Below are 24,762 nucleotides of genomic sequence, written 5' to 3' on the forward strand. Positions count from 1 at the left end.
ATGTCCCCATAAACATTCTCAATGCACCTCTCCCCCCAGTTATGCCCAAATGCACACTTTGGCAATACACTCTGGCAAAAATAAGGTACTCAGCAGCTGTGCGTCAGGTGGTGAAATTGGAATCCAGGCCTTATGGGAGAGAACAAGTATGGTACCAAAGGCTTAAAACTTCATCCTTCTGGTGGGTATTGTCTGTACCTTCATGCAAGACTGCTGCTTGCAGGGTGGTAGCCAGTCGCAGGTGGGGGAACTAGATCAATTCTCTTCCCCTCCTGTTTCAATCACTCACAGGTTCCCACAAATTGAATAATTAGCATCAACTTTTTCTTGCGAGTGAAAGGCAGCTCACTGGAACTGGCTCCTGCTGAAATGTTTGGTAGACCATGAAGAAAGTGAGATTTTACTCCCTCCCACAAATGCATCCTTAAAAGGTTCCATTTTCTATATCTGTGATTAAAAAACCCCCAAGTACAATCAGGTGGCAAAAGTTATGGAACTGCATAGGTTGTTGCCTGGCAACTACAGTGGGCAATATCCAACACTGCCCTTGCACCTCTGCTGATTGCGTTGCACCATCAAAGCCCACCATCGGCACAACAGGAAGCCAACGCTTCCTAGAACAACCCTGGAAATGAGTGGAAATACTAGTTTCCGGAATGGGACAGGTCAGTGGAGCTCTCTTCTGTTCCGTTCTAGGAACAAGTGTTTCAGCTTGCTTCTGATTGCTTTAGGAAGTACTAGCTTCCTGTTGCACTGGCAGTGGTTCCCACTGGCACATAGGCAGTGTTCAATGCTGCCCAGTGTCTTTCATCTGATGTTGAGAGCCTACTGGTGAGTTGAGGTTCTGCAGACAACCAGTGTGGTGTACACAAAACAAAGGCCTCATTGACTCACAAATCGTTCCATCCTGTTGGGCAGAACTCGAATTTGGTCTTTCCAAGTATCAACCTAACGGTTGATACCTCAGTATATCAACTACTGCCCCAAATCCTTATGGTGTCTGAAACAATGGGATTGGGAAGAACAGCTGGAACTCTTTTCAGACCTTGATAGAGGTGTCACCTCCCCTTGCTGGCAGCCTCCTATCAATCCTCTCACCTCTAGAAGTTACAGGATTTACTATCTAAAGTTACAGGAAGGCAATTTTTGGTTGAACATCAGGAAAAACTTCCTAACAGTCAGAGCAGTCATACAATGGAACCAACTGCCTAGGGAGGTGGTGGGCTTTCCATCACTGGAGGTATTCCAGCAAAGACTGAACAACCATCTGTCAGGGGTGCTTTAAACTGGATTCCTACACTGAGCAAGGGGTTGGACTTGATGGCCTAAATTGCCCCTTCCAACTCTATGATTCTAAACACTGCTGCTGAAAGCATTCACATCTACTGTTGCTCAGGCTATAGGAAATGATTCTGTATCCAGCACAACTCATTCATATGTTTAAAGCTCTCCGTGGTCTTGCCCCACTCTGTCTTTCAGCCCTTGTTTCCTGTTATATGCTTTCCTATGACTCCAATTCCTCCAACTCTACTAGCCTCAGCTGACCAAGGTCTCTTACTCTTTCACAATTTCTTTCTTTCTGCCTCTTATGCCTAGAACATCTTTATTGAATTTGTGCCATGTTTCTTTTTTTTCTTCATATTATTCTCCCAAACCCACTTTTCCATGAGGCCTTTGGCTTAACCTGTTAATTCTAATTTCAACACAGTTTAAGAAAGCTCTTGAACACAGCCTATTCTTCCTACATCATAATTCAAGCTTATGCTGATCATATGCTATGCCATTTCTCCCCACAAGACATATTTCATTAAACTCTCTCAATTTGTTTCCAAAAAGGACAACTCAGAAGAAGATTCAGACAATAAAGTACCATCACATTTCTGTGTGAATCACATGTCTGTTATAAAAGTACATTTTTAAGTAGGGAAAAACAAAGAGCTTTTCAGAGATCAGTCAAGCCAAAGTATAGTTTAAATCTGTAAGAGAGCAATATTTTCATCTGCCACCCAGTCAGTTTTTGATCATCTTGCCCCAGCCAGGTCCCAACTGCTCCCGGCATGTGACCCTAGACCTTGGCTTTCTGCAGAGCTTAGGTTAGAGAGGGCACAAGTTCGACGCCTGGAGAGGCAGTATAGGAAAGGAGAGGAACGTGTTGTTACAGAGTATATTGCAGCATGAAAGGACTATTTCAGTCATGTGGAGGCGGCGAAGCAATCATTCTGTCAGGCCACCATCGCTGCTCAGGCTCACGCCCCCTGCCAGCTCTTCAGAACTTTTAAGGGGCTATTGTTCACAGCCTCTTCTTCTGATCCCCCTGGTTCTCCAGTGCTTTCAGCAGCGGAGCTGGGGGAGTCTTTTTGTGAATAAGGTGGCAACGATATCTGCCACTTTTCCAGATGACGCTTTCCCCTCATCCCTCCTTCCTGTCTCTTACCCTCCAGGTGGCGTTGAGTTTGCTGAAGTAACTGAGGATCAAGTTTTCCATATCATCCTCTCCTCCCCACTTACTACCTGTTCATTTGATCCTTTTCCTTCATCTATTTACACTATTCTCTGTCCTCTTCTTCTGACTTTTTTGACTTGTCTAGTTAATTGCTCTCTTTCCACTGGTAGTTTCCCTGGTTCTTTTTGGCATGCTCTTCTTTGTCCCTTGTTGAAGCAGCATTCTTTGGACCCGTCTGTTTGTGCAAGCTATTGTCCTATCTCATTTCTACCTTTTCTATCTAAAATCCTGGAAAGAGTGGTCCTCTCCCAGTTGGCACCTTATCTAGTTCTTCCTAATTTTATTGCCCCTTTTCAGTCATGGTTTTGGGTTGGTCACTCAACAGAGATGGCATTATCTCATGTCTTGAATGATGTTGTTGTTGTTCAGCCATTCAGTCATGTCCCACTCTTCGTGACCCCATGGACCATAGCACGCCAGGCCTTCCTGTCCTCCGCTCTCTCCCGGAGTGTGCTCAAGTCCATATTCATTGCATCGGTGATGCTATCTAGCCATCTCATCCTCTGCTGTCCCCTTCTCCTTTTGCCTTAAATCTTTCCCAGCATCAGGGTCTTTTCCAGGGAGTTTTCTCTTTGCATTAGGTGGCCAAAATATTTGAGCTTCAGCTTCACTATTTGTCCTTCCAATGAGCACTCAGGGTTGATTTCCTTTAGGATTGACTGATTTGACCTCCTTGCAGTCCAGGGGACTCGTAAGAGTCTTCTCCAGCACCACAGTTCGAAAGCATCAATTCTTCGGCGCTCAGCCTTCCTTATAGTCCAGCTCTCACAGCCATACATTACTACTGGGAAAACTACAGCTTTGATTATACGAGCCTTTGTTGACAAGGTGATGTCTCTACTTCTTACTATGCTGTCTAGGTTGGCCATAGCTTTCCTCCCAAAGAGCAAGCGTCTTTTAATTTCATGGCTACAGTCACCGTCTGCAGTGATCTTGGAGCCCAAGAAAGTAAAATCTGTCACTGCTTCCATTTCTTCCCCTTCTATATGCCAGGAAGTGAAGGGGCCAGATGCCATGATCTTCGTTTTTTTAATGTTGAGTTTCAAACCAGCTTTTGCACTCTCCTCTTTCACCCTCAACAAGAGGCTCTTGAGATCCTCTTCGCTTTCTGCCATTAGGGTGGTATCGTCTGCGTATCTGAGGTTGTTGATAATTCTCCTGGCAATCTTAATTCCGACCTGTGATTCATCCAACTTGGTGTTTCTCATGATGTACTCTGCATATAAATTAAATAAGCAGGACGACAATATACAGCCTTGTCGTACTCCTTTCCCAATTTTGTACCAATTGGTTGTTCCATGTCTGGTTCTTACTGTTGCTTCTTGACCCTCGTACAGGTTTCTCAGGAGACAGGGAAGGTGGTCTGGTACTCCCATCTCTTTCAGAATTTGCCACAGTTTGTTGTGATCCACACAATCAAAGGCTTTAGCGTAGTCAATGAAGCAGAAATAGACGTTTTTCTGGAATTCTCTCGCTTCTTCCATGATCCAGCGAATGTTGGCAATTTGATCTCTAGTTTGTCTACCTCTTTGAAACCCCGCTTGTACTTCCGGTAATTCTCGGTTCACATGCTGCTGAAGCCTAGCTTGTAGGATTTTGAGCATAACCTTGCTGGCATGTGAAATGAGCACAATTGTGCGGTAGTTTGAACACTCTTTGGCATTGCCCTTCTTTGGAATTGGAATGTAAACTGACCTTTTCCAGTCTTGTGGCCACTGCTGAGTGTTCCAAATTTGTTGGCATATAGAGTGCAGCACTTTCACAGCATCATCTTGTAGGATTTTAAATAGCTCAGCTGGAATACTGTCATCTCCGCTAGCTTTGTTGGTAGTAATGCTTCCTAAGGCCCACTTGACTTCACTCTCTAGGATGTCCGGCTCAAGCTCAGTGACGTCACTATCATGGCTATCAGAGACATTCAGATCTTCTTCTGTGTATTCTTTCCACCTCTTCTTAATCTCATCTGCTTCTGTTAGGTCCCTGCCTTCTTTGTCCTTTATCATGCCCATCTTTGCACAAAACGTTCCCTTGATTTCTCCGATTTTCTGGAAAAGATCTCTAGTCTTTCCCATTCTGTTGTTTTCCTTGATTTCTTTGCATTGTTCATTTATGAAGGCCTTCTTGTCTCTCCTTGCTGTTCTCTGGAAATCTGCATTCAGTTGGATATATCTTCCCCTTTCTCCCTTGCTTTTCGCTTCCCTTCTTTCCTCAGCTACTTGTAAAGCCTCCTCAGACAGCCACTTGGCTTTCTTGCATTTCTTTTTTTTGGGGATGGATTGAGTTGCTGCCTCCTGAACAATGTTGCGGACCTCCATCCATAGTTCCTCAGGCACTCTGTCTATCAGGTCTAATCCCTTAAATCTATTCCTCACCTCCACTGTATATTCATAAGGGATATGATTGAGGTCATACCTGAATGGTTTAGTGGTTTTCTCTATGTTCTTCAATTGAAGCTGAAATTTTGCAAGAAGCAGCTCATGATCTGAGCCACAGTCAGCTCCAGGTCTTGTTTTTACTGACTGTATAGGGCTGCAAAGTACATAATCAATCTGATTTCGATATTGACCATCTGGTGATGTGCATGTGTAGAGCCACCTCTTGTGCTGTTGGAAAATCATGTTTGCTATGATCAGCGTGTTCTCTTGGCAAAACTCTATTATCCTTTGTCCTGCTTCATTTTGTACACCAAGGCCATGCTTGCCTGTTATCCCGGTGATTTCTTGACTTCCTACTTTAGCATTCCAATCCCCTATGATGAAGAGGACATATTTTTTTGGTGTTAGTTCTAGAAGGTGTTGTAGGTCTTCATAGAACCGATCAACCTCAGCTTCTTCGGCCTCAGCGGTTGGGGCATAGACTTGAATTACTGAGATGTTGAATGGTTTGCCTTGGATTCGTACTGAGATCATTCTATTGTTTTTGAGATTGTACCCCAGTACTGCTTTTCCCACCCTTTTGTTGACTATGAGTGCTACTCCATTTCTTCTAAGGGATTCTTGCCCACAGTAGTAGATACAATGGTCACCTGAATTAAATTCGCCCATGCCTGTCCATTTTAGTTTGCTGATTCCCAAGATGTCAATGTGCAATCTTGCCATCTCATGTTTGACCACCTCCAGCTTACCATGATTCATTGATCTTACATTCCAGGTTCCTAAACAATATTGTTCTTTACAGCATCGGATTTTCTTTTCACCACCAGACACATCCACAGCTGAGTGTCCTTTCGGCTTTGGCCCAGCCACTTCACTCTTTCTGGAGCTACTTGGAAATTCCCTCTGCTCTTCCCCAGTAGTATATTGGACACCTTCTGACCTGAGGGGCTCATCTTCCGGCGTCATATCTTTTAGCCTTGTCATACGTTCCATGGGGTTTTCTTGGCAAGAATACTGGAGTGGGTTGCCATTTCCTTCTCCAGTAGACCACATTTTGTCAGAACTCTCCACCATGACCTGTCCGTCTTGGGTGGCCCTACACGGCATAGCTTATGGCTTCACTGAGTTACACAAGCCCCTTCGCCACAACAAGGCAGTGATCCATGAAGGGGCTTGAATGATGTCCTTGTGGCCAAGTCCCAGCTCCGTACATCGGTGCTTGTACTGCTGGATCTTTCAGCAGCATTTGATACTTTGGACCACGGGATACTCTTGGCTCAATTGGCATCTCTGGGCATTGTGGGCATTGTTCTTTCTTGGTTTACTTCTTTGTCAAATTGTTCTTTTTCCGTTTCTTTTTCTGGCACTGTTTCAGATCCTTTTTTGTTCACAGTTGGAGTGCCTCAAGGGTCTGTCCTTGGACCTCTTCTTTTTTCTCTCTATACCCTTCTCTTGGGCTCCCTTATTTCTGATTGTGGTTTTCAGCATCGTATGTATGCCAATGATACTCAGGTTAACCAGTCCTTTGACCAGCTTGGGGAGAGAGAGTGGGCATCAGTGGGAGACTGTTTGCTACAGATTTCTTTGTGGATATCTGCCCACAGCCTTAAGTTGAACATGGACAAAACTGAAATTTTGATTTTCCACCCTGATCGTCCTTCTTCTTTTCTGTCCTTACCTCCCCTTTGCCTTCAAGATATTCAGCTTGTCCCAGTCCCTGTTGACAGGGACCTAGGGGTCCTGGTGGTCACTGTCTCTCGCTGTGCTCCTTTATTTAGCGAGGACTTGTAATTTCTACTTAATAAATACCTGCTGGATCTGCAGGTGCCTGTCTCAGGCGACTGCAGATATTTTGGTTCAGGCCTTTGTGGTTTCACATCTAGACTATTGCAATAGTCTTCTAGCAGGCCTCCCTCTTTCCTCTCTTCATCCTTTAATCCTGGTTCAGAACAATGCTGTTAGGACTGTTCTCGATCTTTCCCATTTTGTTCATATCACCTGTTATTGTAGTGCCTTGCACTGGCTTCCATTGAAGGCCAGGGCCCTTTACAAGATTTTGGTCCTGGCCTTTAAGGCCCTAAGGTTGCATTACCCAGCCTATCTATCTTCTCTTTTGACCTGGTATGTCCCAGGGAGGTCCACTAGATCCATGGGCCAGGCTCTTCTGACCTGCTCTACTTCACGGATTGCTGTGTCTCATTATCATGCATTCCAGGACCTTGTCCCACAGCTGTGGAACTCCCTCCCCCTACCATTACGGCTGAGAGTTTGGAGGTGTTTAAGAAAGGTTTGAAAACTTATATTTTTGAGTAGAAGGGGAGTGGCTGGTTGTTTCTGAAGTAAAGTATGCTGATTACTTTTATGTATATTTGGGTTATTAAGACTACAGTTATAATATTGTATTTTTGAGTTAAGTTGTACTAGAATCATTGTAATTATGTATTTTAAATTGTTGAGTTATTCTTTTATGTACAGCACTTTGTAACGAAGCGCTTTATTAATAACAATAATAATACTATGGTCCCTGGGCAAGCAATATAGGGACCATAGGATTGTTCAGATTATACCCTCTGAGGTCAGAGACAGCAGTCCGAACTCGGGATGGGATGGGAGTTGAAGATCTGACCCCTCACAGCTGGTGCTGAGAGAACTGCACTGGCTGCCTCTCTGAGTTTAGAAAGTTGACCTTGGAGAGGGGGGAAAAGGGGGTGTTCTAGTGGTGGGGACGAAAGGCTTTATCCTGAGCCTCCTCCAGCCTCTTCCCCTCCCCCTCTGAAGTGCCCTTGCTAGACAGGCTGAAAAGCCCATGTAGGGAAAAAATAAAAGATCAGAGGATGGGGAGGCAAAGATCGCCTCCACTGCTCCTGCTGGCTTCAGCCCGGCAAGACATAGGAATGTCGGAATTCATAGAATTGCACCCTAACTTGTTGAATTCTAATGTACAACAAATTAATGTATTTGTGTAAAAGACTGTTTATATAATACGTTTAAATATATTATTGGAAAGCAAAAAGTATTGAAATTACTGCATAAGTCTGAGATCAGAAAAGGACAGGAGGCACTTTTACTTGTCCCCCCAACCCTCCTTCCCCTCTTGCATGTGATTTCTGCCTCTTTGCTTTCCAGAGATAGACATGGTGCAAGGATTTTGGCTATCTGTTTAGTAAATTGTTGAATGTAAATTTAATGTTGATATTATTGGTATTGGATATTGTTAACTGATCTATTGGTCATTATTTAAATTTTTGATATGTTTTAATGAACTATAATTGAGTTAATGTTATATTGTAATGCCTTATAGTTATGACTATCGTATTTGTTCTTTAAACAACTTTGAGCACAATGAATCATGGAAAATGTGGTAGACTAATAAATTGACCAGGACTAACTCAAACCACAGTTTTGAAATGATGGTTGAGAATGGTGATTTGATGCTAACTACACCTGGATGAAATAACAGTGCAGACTACACCATAGTTAACTCTGAAATGAAAGGAAGGGGGAATTCACATGTGAAAGGGAAAAAGTAACACATTAGAGGGCACCCTTAATCACGGTTAGAAGATCAGGCAGCATTATGTCTACAGTGAGTCCATATATGAAGGGAGTCAGTGCCGGCTCCAGGTTTTTGAGGTCCTTTGGGCAAGACACCCTCAGTGACCCCCTCCTTCAGTGAGGCTACCTTCTCACCACCATTGTCACTAGTTGCTATTGCTCTTCATACTCTTTCTTATCTTTGCTACCACTTGCTTGCTTGACAGGTAGAGAACCAGTGAGAAAGCAGGGAGTGGCATTTACTGCTCCTCCTTCTCACCACCACTGTTGTTTGGGCCAGAGTGACAGGCAGGTTGCAATGGTGAGGAGCAGGAGCAACTCCAGGGGGCCTTTGTCAGTGGGCCCCTGCTGGGGTGTGGGCCCTTGGCAATCGTCCAGCAACGTCTGCTCTTGATTCCAGCCTTGGAGGGAATTGTGGGCCATCACTATTTTTGTCATTGCACTGCTAGTGTTTCAACAGAACTACATTTGTACAAATGTTGAGTGAAGTCAGAAAACATTAGTTTGAGGAATGGGTACTTACTAATATACATTATTCTGTTTCTGCTCTCATCTGAGTGTAAATTTTTGTGATATATATCTCAGATAGTATTTAGATGAACCTAAGTTCTACCAACTAGAATTAGAAGGTGACCTTCAGGTTGCCTTATTACATGAAAGTAAAACAAACAAATGGAATGGAACACATTTTACATTTATCACAATAACCACGTCAGGTGCTGTAGCACTTTTTACCTGACAAGTCAAAACTGTAAGATATGCTAAGAGGCCGGACTGCTGGAAAAAAAGAAAGGAATAGGAAATAAAAAGGACAAAAGAAAAACAATTCTGTTGTTACGGAAACAAAGGAAACATAAACGTTAGTTTTATGAAAGACATTTCAACTTCTAATATACCAACTGATCTAAATATGAAATGTCAGACACTTTTTCTTTACAACTGTAAAGGTGTAAGTGTAAACATTGCAACAGCACCACTGGAGTGCTGGATCCAGACATGCTATTTTCATAAACAGAAGTGCTTCTTCCATTGTCGGAAGTGACTTTGACCCAGCAGAAATTCCGGCTGCAGGAAGGGAAGGGAGACGGTCTTTTTCTATTTCCCCTTCCCGCTGCACCCCCAGTGCCACCTCCAATGCTGCTCTGGAGGATCCCTCATCCCTCCAGAGCAGGTTTTCAAGGTTCACAGATTAGGGGGAAGGGTTAATTGGCAAAGATGGCCTCCCCACCAACACTGGTGGAAGCATCCACTTAGTGGAGTTCCCCTCCATGGACCTCTGAATCCAACCAATTAATACCAGGAAGTAAGGGCCAGTTTAGTTATTATTCATGCAGACCACCTGAAATTCCTTTGTTATGGCATCCTACACATAGGGAATGTAATGTTTAAAAGATCCTTCCTGTGGGTGCACCCTTCACATGTGTATCATACACCTGCCATCACTACACATCCCCATCAGGAGTGGTGCTAGTGCACAGATGCTCTGCACACTGCAGCTGTGCATGAGGTAAAAACTTTTAAATATTACTCTGCTTGCACTTGGTAGTGCTATAAGAAGGGCTTTCTTAAAGCCTTCAAGAAGGATAAGCACCTTCTAATTTGGCCCTAAATCACACTGATTCAAGACAATAAGAGCTGTTTAACACATGACACAATTTCCTATATAAGTATACAAAATTGCACATTCATCTTTATGTACTTTGTCATATATGGAAAATACATGTTTCTGTCGCATCACATGTATAGATGGCAAGGAAGCTTGACTGGTGATAGGTTTCTGTAGCATATACATGAGGCAAAATAGACATGTGTGTATTTATCACCCTTGATTGTGTATAATTTATTTTCTATTTGAAAATTATATTGGGGTAGGAAACTTGTCATGCTTGAAGTGGCACTAAATATACTTTGGATCACTGGTAAAATATTTTTTAAAAACCCAAAGATGTAGCCAAAAAATGTCTACTGTAACCAGAGTACATGCAAACTTACAGTGGGTGTGGGGGTGGACAGTACAGCACTACATTTCTGTGATCTGAAATGCTCATACAATTTTGAAAGCGAAGTCTTTTGTGATGTATAATTACTTTACTAAAGAATGCCATTCAAATCAACTTGAGCCATTCGATGTCTTAGTAATGGTCACATCTTGCTACTCTTTAAAAACTATAATTTAATTTTACCTGAGATGTATGCAAGCATCATAAAACATATTACGTCAATTTCTAAGGCAAGATGTATGTCCAAGGAGTACTAGATATATCTTCCCTCTGTTTCATATAAATTACATTACAAAAGAAACAGCCATTCAGATGTATTGCTTTTCTCTTTACGCAAGTAAAAGACTGCAAGCAGAGGTGGTAGGCATTATTCTTATTATTTATTCAATCTATAACCCGCCTATATATGAATACTCTAGGTGGCGTACAAAGTTAAAAACAATTTAACAAAAAATCCAGCAATAAAAACAACACAGCTTAAAAAAGGGGAAGTCCTGCCAGAATAATAGAATCTTTAATTCCTGCTTAAAAACCTTCAAAAAGGTCAGCAGGTACATTTCAACCAGCAGGTCATTTCACAACTGAGGCATGTGTAATGGGAGTTGAATTTAATCAGTTTAGCTGATTTATCTCAGTACTGACATACAACTCCAGACAACTGTAAATTACCAAATATATAAAGTAAGCCTATTCTTCAAAATTATCTAAGAGATATCCATCGCTCTTCAGAACAAGATGAGATTATCTTGACTGAAAAATAGTAAATTAATATAGCATTTTTCCTAAATGCTTAAAGTGCTTCACGTGCTTCCCTTAATCCTTACAAAACCCCCAGAAGGTAGGCCAGGATTATCCCCAAATTACAGAAAGGGAACTGACTGAGAGTGACTTGCCTAAAGTGAGGTGAGCTAACATTTGAAATGGTAGTTTCCTGACTCACAACTCATGTTTTTAACCACTAGACCTTGGGTGGGGAACTTGTGGCACTCCAGACTGGATTCTATGTCTCATCAGCACTGGCTAGCATGGCCAGTGGTCAGCAATTATAGGAATTCTAGTCCAGCAACATCTGAAGGACCACAGGTTCCCCTCTCATGCACCAGCTCTCAAAAAAGTGAAATTAATAGAGAAAAGTAGTTAATATTATTGAACATTATGATTAATTAACACTACAATAATAATAAACTTTTGAATTAACTTCTAGTTGTTAATTATATCACTTTATATAAAGGTTCTGCAGGAAAAAATCTATTAGCCAATATGTATTTAGATATACTTTAGCAACGAAAACTGTTTTCAAAACTGTTGATAATCAAGGTTATGCACAGCTGGTGCATAATTATGGTTATGCATTCTAAAGGTTGAATGTGAAAACTGATAACTTGAATGAGAAATAGCATTTTTACAGAATATTTTACCTGCCAGTGTAATAGTTTACTATTCTTAACACACAGGAACCTGAGCTTTATATGTAGCCCAATCCTACACACAATTATTTGGAAGTAAATCCTACAAAGCTCAGTGGAACTTACTCGAACTGCACATATATTTGGGAGAAGCTTCACTGAACTCAGTAGGAGTTACTTGTGAGTAAGCATTCATAGGATTGGGTTGCACGTCTAAAGTTTATGTTGCAAAGTGTTAAGAACAGTAAACAATTAGTTACCACTGCAACTCAAAGCCTTAATGCAAAAAATAAAATTAATGAAATATGTACATTAAAATAAAAATCCTCATAAGACAAAATGATTCTCTAAATTTAAATTAGCTGCATCTGTTCATTTTGGTAGTAAACACAACCCTTCAGAGCTCTCATATTTTTCATCTTATCCATACTTTTAACAACTGATTGTCATTATACTGTTTTATTCCAATGCCACTTTTCTGTGCAGTTAGCAGGTCACAGCACAATCAGCCATATTACATTTATTTAAACTCATGTTTATTGCAACTCATGTCAAATTGTGTTATCCATCTAATGTTTGATATGAAAAATCTGGGCATGGATCATGTCAATTCTCTATTGTGTACAGCACTGAGCAAACTGTTTGCATTAATTAACCATTAAATATTTGTAACAACAGTAAATACTTTGCCAAACTATGTGCAAGCATATCTCTCTGTGAACCAGGTCAATCTGTATCTTCTGAATGTGATAGTTTATCTGCTGTTCTTTTCAAGTGCAAATTCTGTTTTAAAAAACATAAATTTAGCTCTGGAAGAGAAGAATGAACTTGAATAAATTATGCCTTTCAATTTGGTGGATGAACCACTTCCTTCATGAGAAACAGATTTCTCTTTTTTTACGTTCCAAAACATTTACCCTTGTTTTAGTCCTTTTCCAGACATCTTCCTGGCTTTACTGCAACCTGTATTTTAAAATCCCTTGTGCAGTGTTGTCATGTTCTCACATCTTGTTTTTGAGACATATAACTTAATGCGGAGTGTCTGACAGACTCCAAAGGAGTTTTTTTGTTGTTGTTTTTTGCTATCCCTCCCTTTGTTATAGGAAACCTTAGCCAATAGAAGTGATACCTGAGCAGATACAAGTTTACCTCAATGAGGGGAAAAATAAGCTCTGAATACAAAACTACTTTCTGAAGCTCAAAATATTTTAATCTTACTCATAGAGTAAAATGAAGTTATGGTGTACTTCATTAATTTTCTGGATAAACCTTAAATAATCTGGTGACAACAAGTTATAGAAATATACAATCAGAGTAAGCGAAAATGAATCTCCAGAATGAGTCCAGTAACTACAAGAAAAAAATCACAGACCAACAAAAAACCAAGAATAAGGTAAAATTGTTAGCTGCAATCCAAAAAAGTTTTAATAAGTTAAATAAAATGCAAAGACTTAAGTATTATGTTATTTTATATGGTAGGACAACTGCTGCTACTTGTCAATAAATTAGTGGAATATTACTCCTTGTGGTCCCACAATCAACGTTATGGCAATTATATTTTCTTAGACTGACATTTATTTATTTATTCATTTCATTTCTATACCGCCCAATAGCCGAAGCTCTCTGGGCGGTTCACAAAAATCAGAAAATTGAAATCATTGTGTTTCATTACAGAATATTTTGCCTTCATCCAGAATGCTATTTGTCTGCCAACATGCAAACAGAGCTGGCAGGGATCTACTTTCACTACAAGGGAGGAAGGAACTCCATTTTGCTTTTCTATGAAGGGAGTTCTGTATACACACTGGAACTGTCACATCTAAAAGAATCATTGCCTTTAGGTGCAATCATCACCAATAAAAATTAGCAGATTTCATGTTGTTTTATTTCAGTAGCTGACTAGTAAGAAATGCATCATTTCTAGAAACTGATTTCATTTAAACTAGAAAAATAGGGGGCATAAGTTCAGCTAAGTAGTAAGGTTTATGAAAGCTTTATGTATAGATTAGCAAGGTGGAATAGCACAATAGTATACAAGTCTAATGTGAAAATCAAAATACTCACCTAGCCTGCTATGCCTAATCTCATCAGGAGAGACAGGTCTCAACTTTCTTTCAGACTTGATTTCTTCCAGTATTCTTTCATGGAGGCTACGTGGTCGTGGTGGGGTAGGTTTCAGTTTTCTTGCAGATGCCTTGAGAATATTAAATACAAAAGTAGAAAATTTATGCCACACACAGATGTCCATCAGTGACATCATGGTGCAGTCATACTTAAACTAAAAAATACACACAACTTAGAGGTTTCTTAACTATGTCAGCAAAACATCTCTCGATTAGAGTCTGGCATTTTATAGTTTTCTATAAGCTTCTTTGTCTATTTAGTTGTTGTTGTTGTTCAGTCGTTCAGTCGTGTCCGACTCTTCGTGACCCCATGGACCATAGCACGCCAGGCCTTCCTGTCCTGCGCTCTCTCCCGGAGCGTGCTCAAGTTATCTATTTAGTATATATTAGCAATTTTGTACACACAAACAATATATCACAATTCGTTGTTTTATATTTAGGCTGAGATTTAGAAAGACCTGTGCACTTGGCTGATGGATCTTTTCGAGTGACAATTCCTTACACCTCTTGGCGTGCTGCTTGGGGGAGCCCTAACCTTAAGGGGTTTTCTGGGGAGCAACCACCAAAGGACAGAGCTGAAAAGCCCCATGTGTGCTTAGACCACAACATGTGGTGGGTTGACATGACATGACAAGCCACAGCAAGCTGGGCACCAAGCAAAAACTGCGCTCATGGGCGGCTGGCACTAAACAACAGCTCCTGCAAGTAAATTAAGCCATGGTGGGATGCAGTGTTATGCAAACCACATCATAAGAGTGTGAGGGGTTAAGAGAAATACTCTGGGTCAGGAACTAGGCACAGAGGAGAGGAAGAGTATAAGACCAGGGAGTGAAAACCTACTGAGAGCAAAATATGAGGAAGGAAAATCAGGTTAGAAAGAAAGCAAAAATACCTGAGGGTTTTCTTTTAAAGGAATTCCTGGAAGCTTTATTAACTTTTCATAAATGCATTTTACAGATTACAGGGGCTAGACTATATGGAAAATATTTGTGTTTCCTTGTATTCGATAGCATTTTACAGGTCAGAAGGGGAGAAGCCTCATTTAAAAAGTGGTTAGTGAAAGTGAAACATATGAATAGCTGTATGTTTACTAGAAGCAGGGGGGAACACATCTTGGATTACATACTGGATTTAATGGAGGTCGAGATCGGATAAAATCCAAGATAATTTCGTGGGCACTCTTTTTTAATCGTGGAGGGATATCTCCATTTACCTGAAAGAGAAAGAAAGCCATTATTTTGTCTGCACATCCAATATCACGTGGCAGTCTGACAATCCAAACAGGGCAATACATCCTAAAATAATCACCATTAACAAAATGTATCAACAATTTTCAGTAACGTAGGAAATGCTGAAGATAAGAGCGTTTTGTCTGAACATAAGAATTAATTTACTGTATCAGATCAGAGTTTCAGCTCTTCTTCTGCTACAATAGTCAATGGAAAGCACTGTCTCCCATTTTGTTTCCATTTCACATGCATGCGCACACAAGCACACACACGCGCAACACACACACACACACAATTGCCAATACACTGCCTGCAAATGGTGAAATGGGTGTGTATATGAAATGGGGGAGCATTTTAGCTTGGCCCTACATGAAATGGATTTCTAAGACTGGAAGGACCACATGAGCAGATACAAATGTATGACACATAAATCAAACAAACACCTCCCAAGACAGTCACTGTAATTTTCAGTGTAGACATATTGAGTAAGTTGGCTTTATTTTGATCTAAATACATATGACAGTATCCAAAAACCTCTGCAAGTAGTCCCATATGCCCACGGGAACATTAAATGTGCCTCTCCCAAACAGCAGACCCCTCTACCACATGGTAACTACTTTTAAAACTGAGGTAAATTTCAAAGGCAGCGATATGATCTGAGGTCCTTCCATCCTAAGAAAAAACATTCAAAACTTTCACAGGGCATGATGCACAAGCTCTGGAGCTTATCTAAAACAGCTCCATGGGTATCAGTTCTATTGTCATGGTTCTATGGCTATGTGTGAAATCATAAAAATGACTTTTATTGAAACACACAGTGAAAGGAGACATTTTCATTTTATCTTGTGTTGTCACAGCTTACCATAACCTTCCGTAAAGTATAGCGTTTGGATCGAATATCATCCATCAGCATCTCATATGGAGTGAGCTGATACTCTATAGGCAGAGGGTTGTACTGGCGTTCTTGAACCTTCTTCAATTTCACACCATTTCGCAGGTCTCGCATGACCTGCACCCAAAATTGGGCCTGAGGAATCAAGAAGAGTAATATTTTTCAGAATCCTTAATAAAACTCTGGCCTATTAAGTAAGATAACTAAGCCAACCCAAAACATAACAATCACTAACCTAAATAAACATACTGTGATAACTTCTTCATGCTTATGTTTTTAAACTACAAAACTTTATGGGAACTTCATTGTCAGGCCCAACTTTCTGACACACTCTGGCAACCTGACACAAATTACAACTCTCTTTATTGTTAGACCTACCAGCTTTCCAGTACACATGACAAAGCTTATAGTGTTTATAGACCCCAATAAATCAGATAGCCTAGGCAGAGGCTATCGGCATAGTGCTTTGTTCAAGAGGAAGTTCCAAGGCTAGAATCCACACACAGTCAAAGTCAGAGTTCAAGTCCAAGCCAGAGTCTTAACGATACAGGATTCAAGACAGACAAGATTCAAGATTCATGAAAAGTCCAAGCAAGAAAGTATTCTGGGTGATTAAGACATTGTTCCCAGCAGAGGCCCTTCAGGCTCTGAACAGGCTTAAATATAGGGAAGGGCTATTAAAGCTCCCATTCTGACAATCTGTCCTAAGAGGGGAATCTGGCCCATAAGCAAGCACCATGTCTAAAAGGGTGTCTCTGATCTGCCCTCTTTAGTCGATACCATAACCTGGGAGACACCCCTGTGCCACCCTCCCCTGTGGAATCCTCCTCCTGCTTGGTTCTCACAAACCCAGCCTGTAAATCAGAGGCCTCACTCAAGGGCGAATCTTGCAGCTGTGGCTGAAAGGGAGTATCATCCTCCTTCTGCCGGCAATCAGATGGGAAGCTAGGCAGAGCTGAGCTCTCAGGCCCGGGCTTCCCATGACTAGATTGGGTTCTGAAACATACTGATCTAACTCTGAATCAGACCCTGGCTCAAAAGTCATAGGGCCTATAGCACTTCGGTTAGGCCCAACATTTGTGGACTTTTATAAATAATTATAGACATATGGTCTGCACAGATTAATTTTGAACATCACACACTTTAATTGTACAATACAGAACCCTGAGGACTAATAACTTAAGAATTTACACAACTAAGTATTTAGTTCCATCATCTTTCTTGGCCATGTCCAGAAGCTTTGAGAAAGTATTCTGAGAGAGTACTCTGAATCCGGGGAATGAGTGTCCCAAATGTATGTGCAATATATCTTTCATCTATAGCACAGTCTATTCTTTATCTACTTTTTTTTGCTTTCCAATCACAAGAAACATGATGAAAACATAATGGTGTCTAATGTGCCCGAAAATGCAAAAATGATCTCTTTTCCCTGACTTTGTTGTCCATTTTCCTGTGTGTTAAACAAATCCAGATTTTGCAGTTTTACATTACCACAAAAAACAGACAACAATGCAATTGTAAAACAAGCCAAAAGGTGAAGATGGTAACAAAATGATGCCAAATTTTAATTACAACAATGACAAAAGTTGGTTTGTATCATTGTTTATATTTTAATTATAAGTCATAAAAGAACTTATATACCTGGACGAGCTGTTTACATCACCCCAAAATATCATAAAAGTGGTGCAATGCTTTGTTACAAAATTGGTTCAGTGGATGTTGGAACAAATACTTCTGTTTTAGAAGTTATTTCTTTACCTCTCCCATTAAGAATGAACTCATTTTTTTAACAGCTAGTAAGAAATCCTACCTAGGATAAGGGCCAAATAGCTCTTTAAAAGTCTGTATGAAGGGCAAGAAAGATGATAGTAACCAAGTTTATTACTCCATACCACATAATGAAAACGTCAATTCCAAGCCTTCATTTCTGGAATTAACTTCTAGAGCGCAGTGTGCAAAGCTCTAAAACCTTTCCTTACTCCTCTCTCTCAGTGCAATCCTAAGCATGTTTATTCAGAAGCACAACCAATTGTGTTCAATGGGACTTACTCCATAAGAACTCAATGGGACTTACTAGTGAGTAAACAAGCAAAAGACTGCAGTCTTAGTTAAATATTCTTCTATCCAGGGCCATGTTTATAATAGCAGAGAAATGGCAAAGGTTCAGAGAATTATACTGCCACAAGAATTTATTTATTTGTTTTATTTATTTATTTATTTATTTATTTCTATACCACCCAATAGCAGAAGTTCTCTGGGCGGTTCACAAAAATTAAAACCAAACAGCACACAATAAAACAATTTAAAATATATAGAACATTAAAACCACAATATAACAATACAACCACAATAAAACCTAGCAGCAGTACAGGAGTTTAACATACAGATTTAAAACAGCAAAGATAAAAGTTTAGAAAGCTAAAATGCCTGGGAAAATAAAAAGGTCTTCACCTGGCGCCGAAAGTAATACAGTGTAGGTGCCAGGCGAACCTCACTAGGGAGCTCATTCCAGAGCTGGGGTGCCACAGCAGAAAAAGCCCTCCTCCTAGTAGCCACCGGCCTCACTTCCTTTGGCAGGTGCTCACAGAGAAGGGCCACTGACGATGATCTTAAGGTCTAGGCAGGCACATATGGGAGGAGGCGATCGTTCAGATAACCTGGCCCCAAGCTGTTAAATGTTAATACCAGCACTTTGAATCGGGCCCTATTTTGGACCAGCTGGAATCAGATTCAAAGGCCCACACAACATTCAGTACACATACCAGAGCTTTTTCAACCTTTCCCAGTACACCTACCCTTTCTCCCCACATAATTGCCCCTGAATTTCTAAGGACACTCCGGAATGGGATTCAGTGCAGTGCATGGGGCTGTAGCTGGAAAGAAAATCAGTACAGTCCCCAAAGACTTGTAAATAAAAATAAAAGTTTATATAAAAATAAAATGCAGGTTTTTTTACAAGCACCAGAAGTTCAATGCATTTTATGTTAAAGTTTTCAAAATGAAATATGCATTTCTCTCTTTCTCCAGGCAAACATACACATGTGTTTAAAACAGCAAGAATATATGTACGGTAAATGTTTCTCCTCACAAGCACACACAGTATTAGCCATTATTCCATCAATAATATGTACTGTATTATTCAAATACAGTCTTACCCAATCAGCATTTTTTAACTCATCAAGATCTGTGTTGGATTCCTCTTTCCCTTCTCTGTCCATTTCCTGCATCTTCTTCAAATTCTGGCAATTAAAAGAATGGATATATTTGTTTAAATGAAGCAACAGCTGTGCAGTGAGTATTAGAAGAAAAACAGAATATTTAATAAAACTCTAACATGTTTCTTCTGATATTTATCACCGTTACTATATGGCTCATATAATTCTAAATAATGTTTGTCAATATACATTGAAAAATTCCAAGATAAATATGTAAATACTGTTAATTTAATATAAACTCTTCAGTGTATATCAAAATGGATTAAAACAAACAATGTCATCATTGAAATGTGCAGCAGCCCAGCAAGCAACATTTATACATAGAAAGCTGTTATGCATGGTTCATCTTGCCAACTTAAGAACCAGGCATGCCAATGGTGCCTAATTCACTGTCTGAGTCCATTGCATATGATAATTCTGTGCACTCAACTTGTATCAATGACTATCATTGGATCAGGGCCATGACCTAAATTATGCTATAGGTTAGACCTGACATTTGGAAACATCTTCTACATTCCAACAGCTCTCTTTCAATATTTACATGATTTATTTATGACATCTGTATGCTGTGCCATAACAAAGTTCTCTGGGAACATTACAATAAACAAACATAACAGTTTAAATACAAATTAGAACATAAACCATACAATCAAAAGCAACATAAAATATGACAACAAAACAAGACTCACAACACTTCAACACTAAACATACAGGGTCAGATCCCATGACGTAATTCTGCTGATAAAACTCCCCCCACAGCCCCCCACACACACTCAAAAACTGCTCTGGAGGGTTGGGAAACCCTTTGGAGCAAATTTTCAGGCAGAGGACTACAGCAAGGAGGAGAGGAGAAAGTCCTGTTGTGTTAGCGGACATCTGTTAGCGCATGTCACAAAGTGTGCCCCCTCTGCCAAGGGGAACATGTCCCTCTGTCCTCTTTCCATCCCAAATGACAAGGACCACATAAATGCAGCAATTATAGACTTTATTAATTCCTGTTATAGCACAGTATCAGTCAGATCAGTAGCTGCAGGATCAGGATCTCCTCTCTGCAACTGTAGTAATGAGTCCCAGGATAAGGCACAGAGTCTCTGGATCAGTAACAGTAAGTATCTGCAGGGCCTGGATACAAGGTCACAGCATGAGGTAAGTAGCTGCCGGACTGAGATAGACAATCTCAAGGCAATACTGGTAAATATCTGCTGGAGCAGGTTGAAGGTCTGCAGTGCAGGTAGCTGTGGGTTTGGAGTGCATAACCCTAGAGCAGTAGCTGTAGAATCTGAGGGACTGCTTATATACTGATGCTTGAGGTTGATGAGTAGCTGCAGAATCAGGATAATCTGTTCCTGAGTTTGCTAGGGAATTAAGCAAGTCTTTTCTCATCCACCTGTTCCTGTAGGCTTCTCACTGCTGCTGAATGCACAGGTAGGTTTCTTCTAGGTTTGCTAACAGCCCCTCCTCTGCTTTAGGTTCCTGGCCTTCAAGGAAGCCCAGCTGCTCTTCTCCCCTTCCTCCTATCCCCTTCTTTACCACTCAGTTCTTGTTCCTTCTAGTTACTCTTTTCAGCCACTCTTCTTGACCCCCTTTAGTTCCACCCCATCTTTCTTCCTTCCCTGAGCTTCTAGCCTTCGGCTTTTATCCTGTGCTTCTGCCCCACCTCTTCCTCCTCCTACAGAGTTTTGGACCCATTTAAAGAGCCCCTGTCCTGGTTTCTTTTTCTTCTGTTTAACCAGCCCTAACTGTGGCTGGCTACTGCTGCTAGGCAACCAGGAATACCTAGAGGATTGTACAGTGACCCCTGATGCCTCCTGATAGCATGGCATTGGAGTTAACTCGCAAATTTTAAAACTGAGAGGCCGAGACTACACGTGTTATTTAAAAGGCCTAGATGAACAAAAAGGTTCATCTGGCACCGAAAACACCACCGTGTTAGTGCCAGGTAAACCCCTCTGGAAAGTTGTTGTTCAGTCGTTAAGTCATGTCCGACTCTTCGTGACCCCATGGACCACAGCACGCCAGGAAAGACTGTTTCATAAATGGAGTGCCACTTAATATATTTCATTACAGTGTGTTTTAAAACTATTACTACTTAGAAAGTCTACTAACTAAATGTCTTAAATTTACATTACAAGATTAAAAGAAGTAGATGGCATTTAGAAAAATGTAAATGCTTCTATTTATGGAATACCTATCTACTCATTTTAATGGGGCTACTCTCATTGAAGCCAAACACTAATTTAAATGAAGGTATTTTTACCTTTCATACACACCCGTACCCCCTTATGGAGAGAGAGTTCCAAAGTTCAAATTATTAAACCAGTATAACATGTTTGGGTGCATTCATTAATGGAATTATTTAAGAGGGGGGAAACCACAGCAGGACTTGCTTTAATGTTTTAATTTCTAGAGAAACTTACAAAGATGTTTTTCACCTATATATGAAGAACTGCTGATCATGGGATCATTTCCTCTTAGGAATGTATGGAAAATAAATATGGATGGGTTTTCTTAATTTTCCTACTATTTAAGCAGTCAGCTGTGCTTAATTGCTCTACTGCCTAAGCGGGTTTAATTGCTCTAATATTTAAGCTCTTCCTATAGGGAAGTGTGCTATGTTGCCCACTTGGAAGATGGAAAGTTATGCAAGATACCTGTCAGAACAACAACAAAATCTAAACATTTTCATATCTTAGGAAGCTGAGCAAAATAACTCTGATTTCTGTCCAAGTCATAATCTGCCACTACAGTGGTTTGCCTTCTCTATTTCTGATGACTTTTACTAATTATTATAATTCTGATTCTAACTCTAATGCATGTACATATATATTTCTGAGTACTCTCTCCTGTTCATCCCACAGAAATAGCTCCAGGTCTCCAAAAGCACAAACATTATTTGCTGTGCCACTGGGTGACAGTTTCCAGGCACAGTTAAATGTGCAGTTTATTACCTTTACAAGCCTTATGTGGGCTAGGTTTTGGGTACAGTAGGGACAGCATTATTCTATATGTATTTCCAGTCCAGACCATTTAAAAAGTATCTTATTTATCTCATGCAGTAAGGCACTTCAACATCATAGCAATTACATTTTTTTTGCAAAATGATAGGAAGATTTGATTAAACCTTGCTCTATGTACACTAGATGTCTCAGTACTATTACCATATTAAAGTTCTGCTTAAATACCTCAATACTTTCCATTATAATTCACCTAAGTGAAACTAAAATGTCAGTCATTGCTTTTTTAAATAAAGAAAAGAAATTCCTATCTCTAACACATACTGTTAATAATAGGTCATAAGTTGTTCCTGAAAAATTAATGACCCTAAAAAGGGTTAACATCCGTTGGGTAAGACAATATAGAAAAATCTCCCTAGAGAGATAATTTGAAAGCCTGCGCCATTGAGAGAGATTGTCTTTCCTTCTTTCTTTTGAAGAACATTTGCACTAGTTCTGCAGTTTTCAATCTTCATGGAAAATGCTTAGTCGGGAAAAATACAACAGGACAGGACATGTAACAGATTGGTTAGAGGCTTGCTGAGCAAAGTCTACTGAATAAGGATTAATTTTTGTATTTCACAGTTGTAGAACCAATTCACTCAGCAGAATTAAAGACAGACATTTCTGCTGGTAGATCAGATAAAGAACTGTGCCTACCCGAGCTCTATTATGATCAGGTCCTAATAGAAGTGAATATCAATGCACTAAGTTTCACAGCAAGTAAAAAGTAATGCCAACTTGGGTCTAAATGAATGGTTTAAAGAACGAAGATCAAGTTTGGCATTACAAATGCAATTATAGGTACAACTCCACATAATAGGCGGGGAAAGCTGAACTATAGTATACATAGGAATATTCCCCCAAAGTATTTCATTCATTCCAAAATAGAAAATATTTATGGGATTTTTTTCATTGTTCCTTGAGGGAAAAAGGTCCCCCCGCCTTTTTTTCTGGGCCTTCACTACTCATCATTTAAACGATGAGTAGTTTGGCTATGAGCTTCGGCTTTTGGGTGGTATAGAAATGAAATAAATAAAAAATAAATAATCAGATTGCCATTTTGAGATCTAACAGAGCAATCTTATGGTCCCTGGGAGAGTGACCCAGGGACCACAGGATATGGCTGATCCCCCACCTCCCAAACTATAGACGCTGCTATGATCTTGGGTGGGGGCATATGAGATCAAATCATTCCCCACACCCCACCCCTACAGAAAGCACTGTGGCAGCTGCTCTTCTGAAGTTGAAACATCGGGGATATCATGATAAACCACAGTTTATCATTACAGGAATGAGCTGCAGCGAGTTTTGAGCTTGCATGCTCTCCACTCCCATCTGCAATAGGGAGATTGGAAGCTTTCTGTTTTGATTATCCTGCGCTTGTAATTTCTTCCAAGCTTAATAAACTGTGGTTATTATTATGGTTTGTTTGAAAGAAGAGTTCAAACCACAGTTTAGGGTTCAGACATAACACTAAACTATGAGGGCAATCAAAAACAGAACTGGAAGTTTCCCATCTCCTCCCCATTGCCGCAGCAGAGGGGAGGAGTGCATGAGCCTGAGGCTCACTCCGATTTGTTCCCATCACAACAAGCCATGGCTTGAAATGATGTCTGAAACAGCTCATAGTGCTGCCCAAGTTAATCGGCATTTTAAACTGTGAAAGCATACTCTTATATACTATAAAAACGATTAAAGAAATAAGTATGTAACACTGTACTAGCGTACAGAAGTCCAAAACAATGCTCAGAAATTAGTAAACCAAACACCAAGTGACATTTGTCCTGCTTACCTCTCTTGCACTTTTAATTCTGGCTAAGAATGTGTACAACTCCATTGTTTCAGCAAAAAGTGCCCGACATACTGCTTGATAGTGATTAGGTGCATCTGATCGTGTTGGTAGATGAGCAGCACAGAGCTAGGAAAAAAGAAATGGCTTTAATGACAAAATATCATTATTCTGTACTAGAGAAAAAACTTAAAATACCTATACTTAGAATATACCAGAGAAATATAATCCCTTTATATACATATGCCATATGTATTGCAATACAGGTTTATCACACATTTTCATTATTCTACCACCCAGTAGAAATGGATGAATGGGTTACAGAACTGTCATCATCCAGGAATGCCTAGAGTTGCAATGCCATAATTTGCTCTATCACCCTGGTCAGGAATGGGATACAAGTTAATAGAAAGATCTCCTTGTCCAAGGTTGTATTTCAACGGTCTTCAGCCAGGGGGTTGAGATTTACAAACAGGTTACAACCTGACCTAAAGTGGGATGAACAAGTAGTGCGATCCTTTATTGTTGTTGCTTTGAAGCACTGAGTTATGGTTAAAGAGGGAGATGCGAAGAAAGGCAAGTTCGGGGCAGTGGGGTGGGGAGAGGAATCTGAACTGGGCGTACTGGAACACTTACACTGCAACAGCTAGTGCAAAAGGCTTGACTAGGCTGGAAGAAG

At 40.3% G+C, this 24,762-nt stretch overlaps 1 protein-coding gene across 5 annotated transcripts in view; it reads right to left on the minus strand.

The window, feature by feature from the left end:
* SPIRE1 (spire type actin nucleation factor 1) overlaps window positions 1–24,762 on the minus strand; it is a 120,276-nt gene that overhangs the window by 27,077 nt on the left and 68,437 nt on the right. For all 5 annotated transcript variants that reach the window (XM_084849881.1, XM_084849877.1, XM_084849879.1 and 2 more), the window contains exons 4-8: window positions 24,087–24,212; window positions 19,239–19,322; window positions 16,054–16,218; window positions 15,089–15,175; window positions 13,904–14,033 (exon numbers count right to left, since the gene is read on the minus strand). In XM_084849881.1, the coding sequence (XP_084706007.1) occupies window positions 13,904–14,033; window positions 15,089–15,175; window positions 16,054–16,218; window positions 19,239–19,322; window positions 24,087–24,212 (592 nt within the window). The remainder of the gene's footprint in view (window positions 1–13,903; window positions 14,034–15,088; window positions 15,176–16,053; window positions 16,219–19,238; window positions 19,323–24,086; window positions 24,213–24,762) is intronic.

This window comes from Heloderma suspectum, chromosome 4 (genome assembly GCF_057233095.1).
Source record: "Heloderma suspectum isolate Gila_16-S chromosome 4, 16-S_ref, whole genome shotgun sequence".
Classification (NCBI taxonomy): domain Eukaryota; kingdom Metazoa; phylum Chordata; class Lepidosauria; order Squamata; family Helodermatidae; genus Heloderma; species Heloderma suspectum.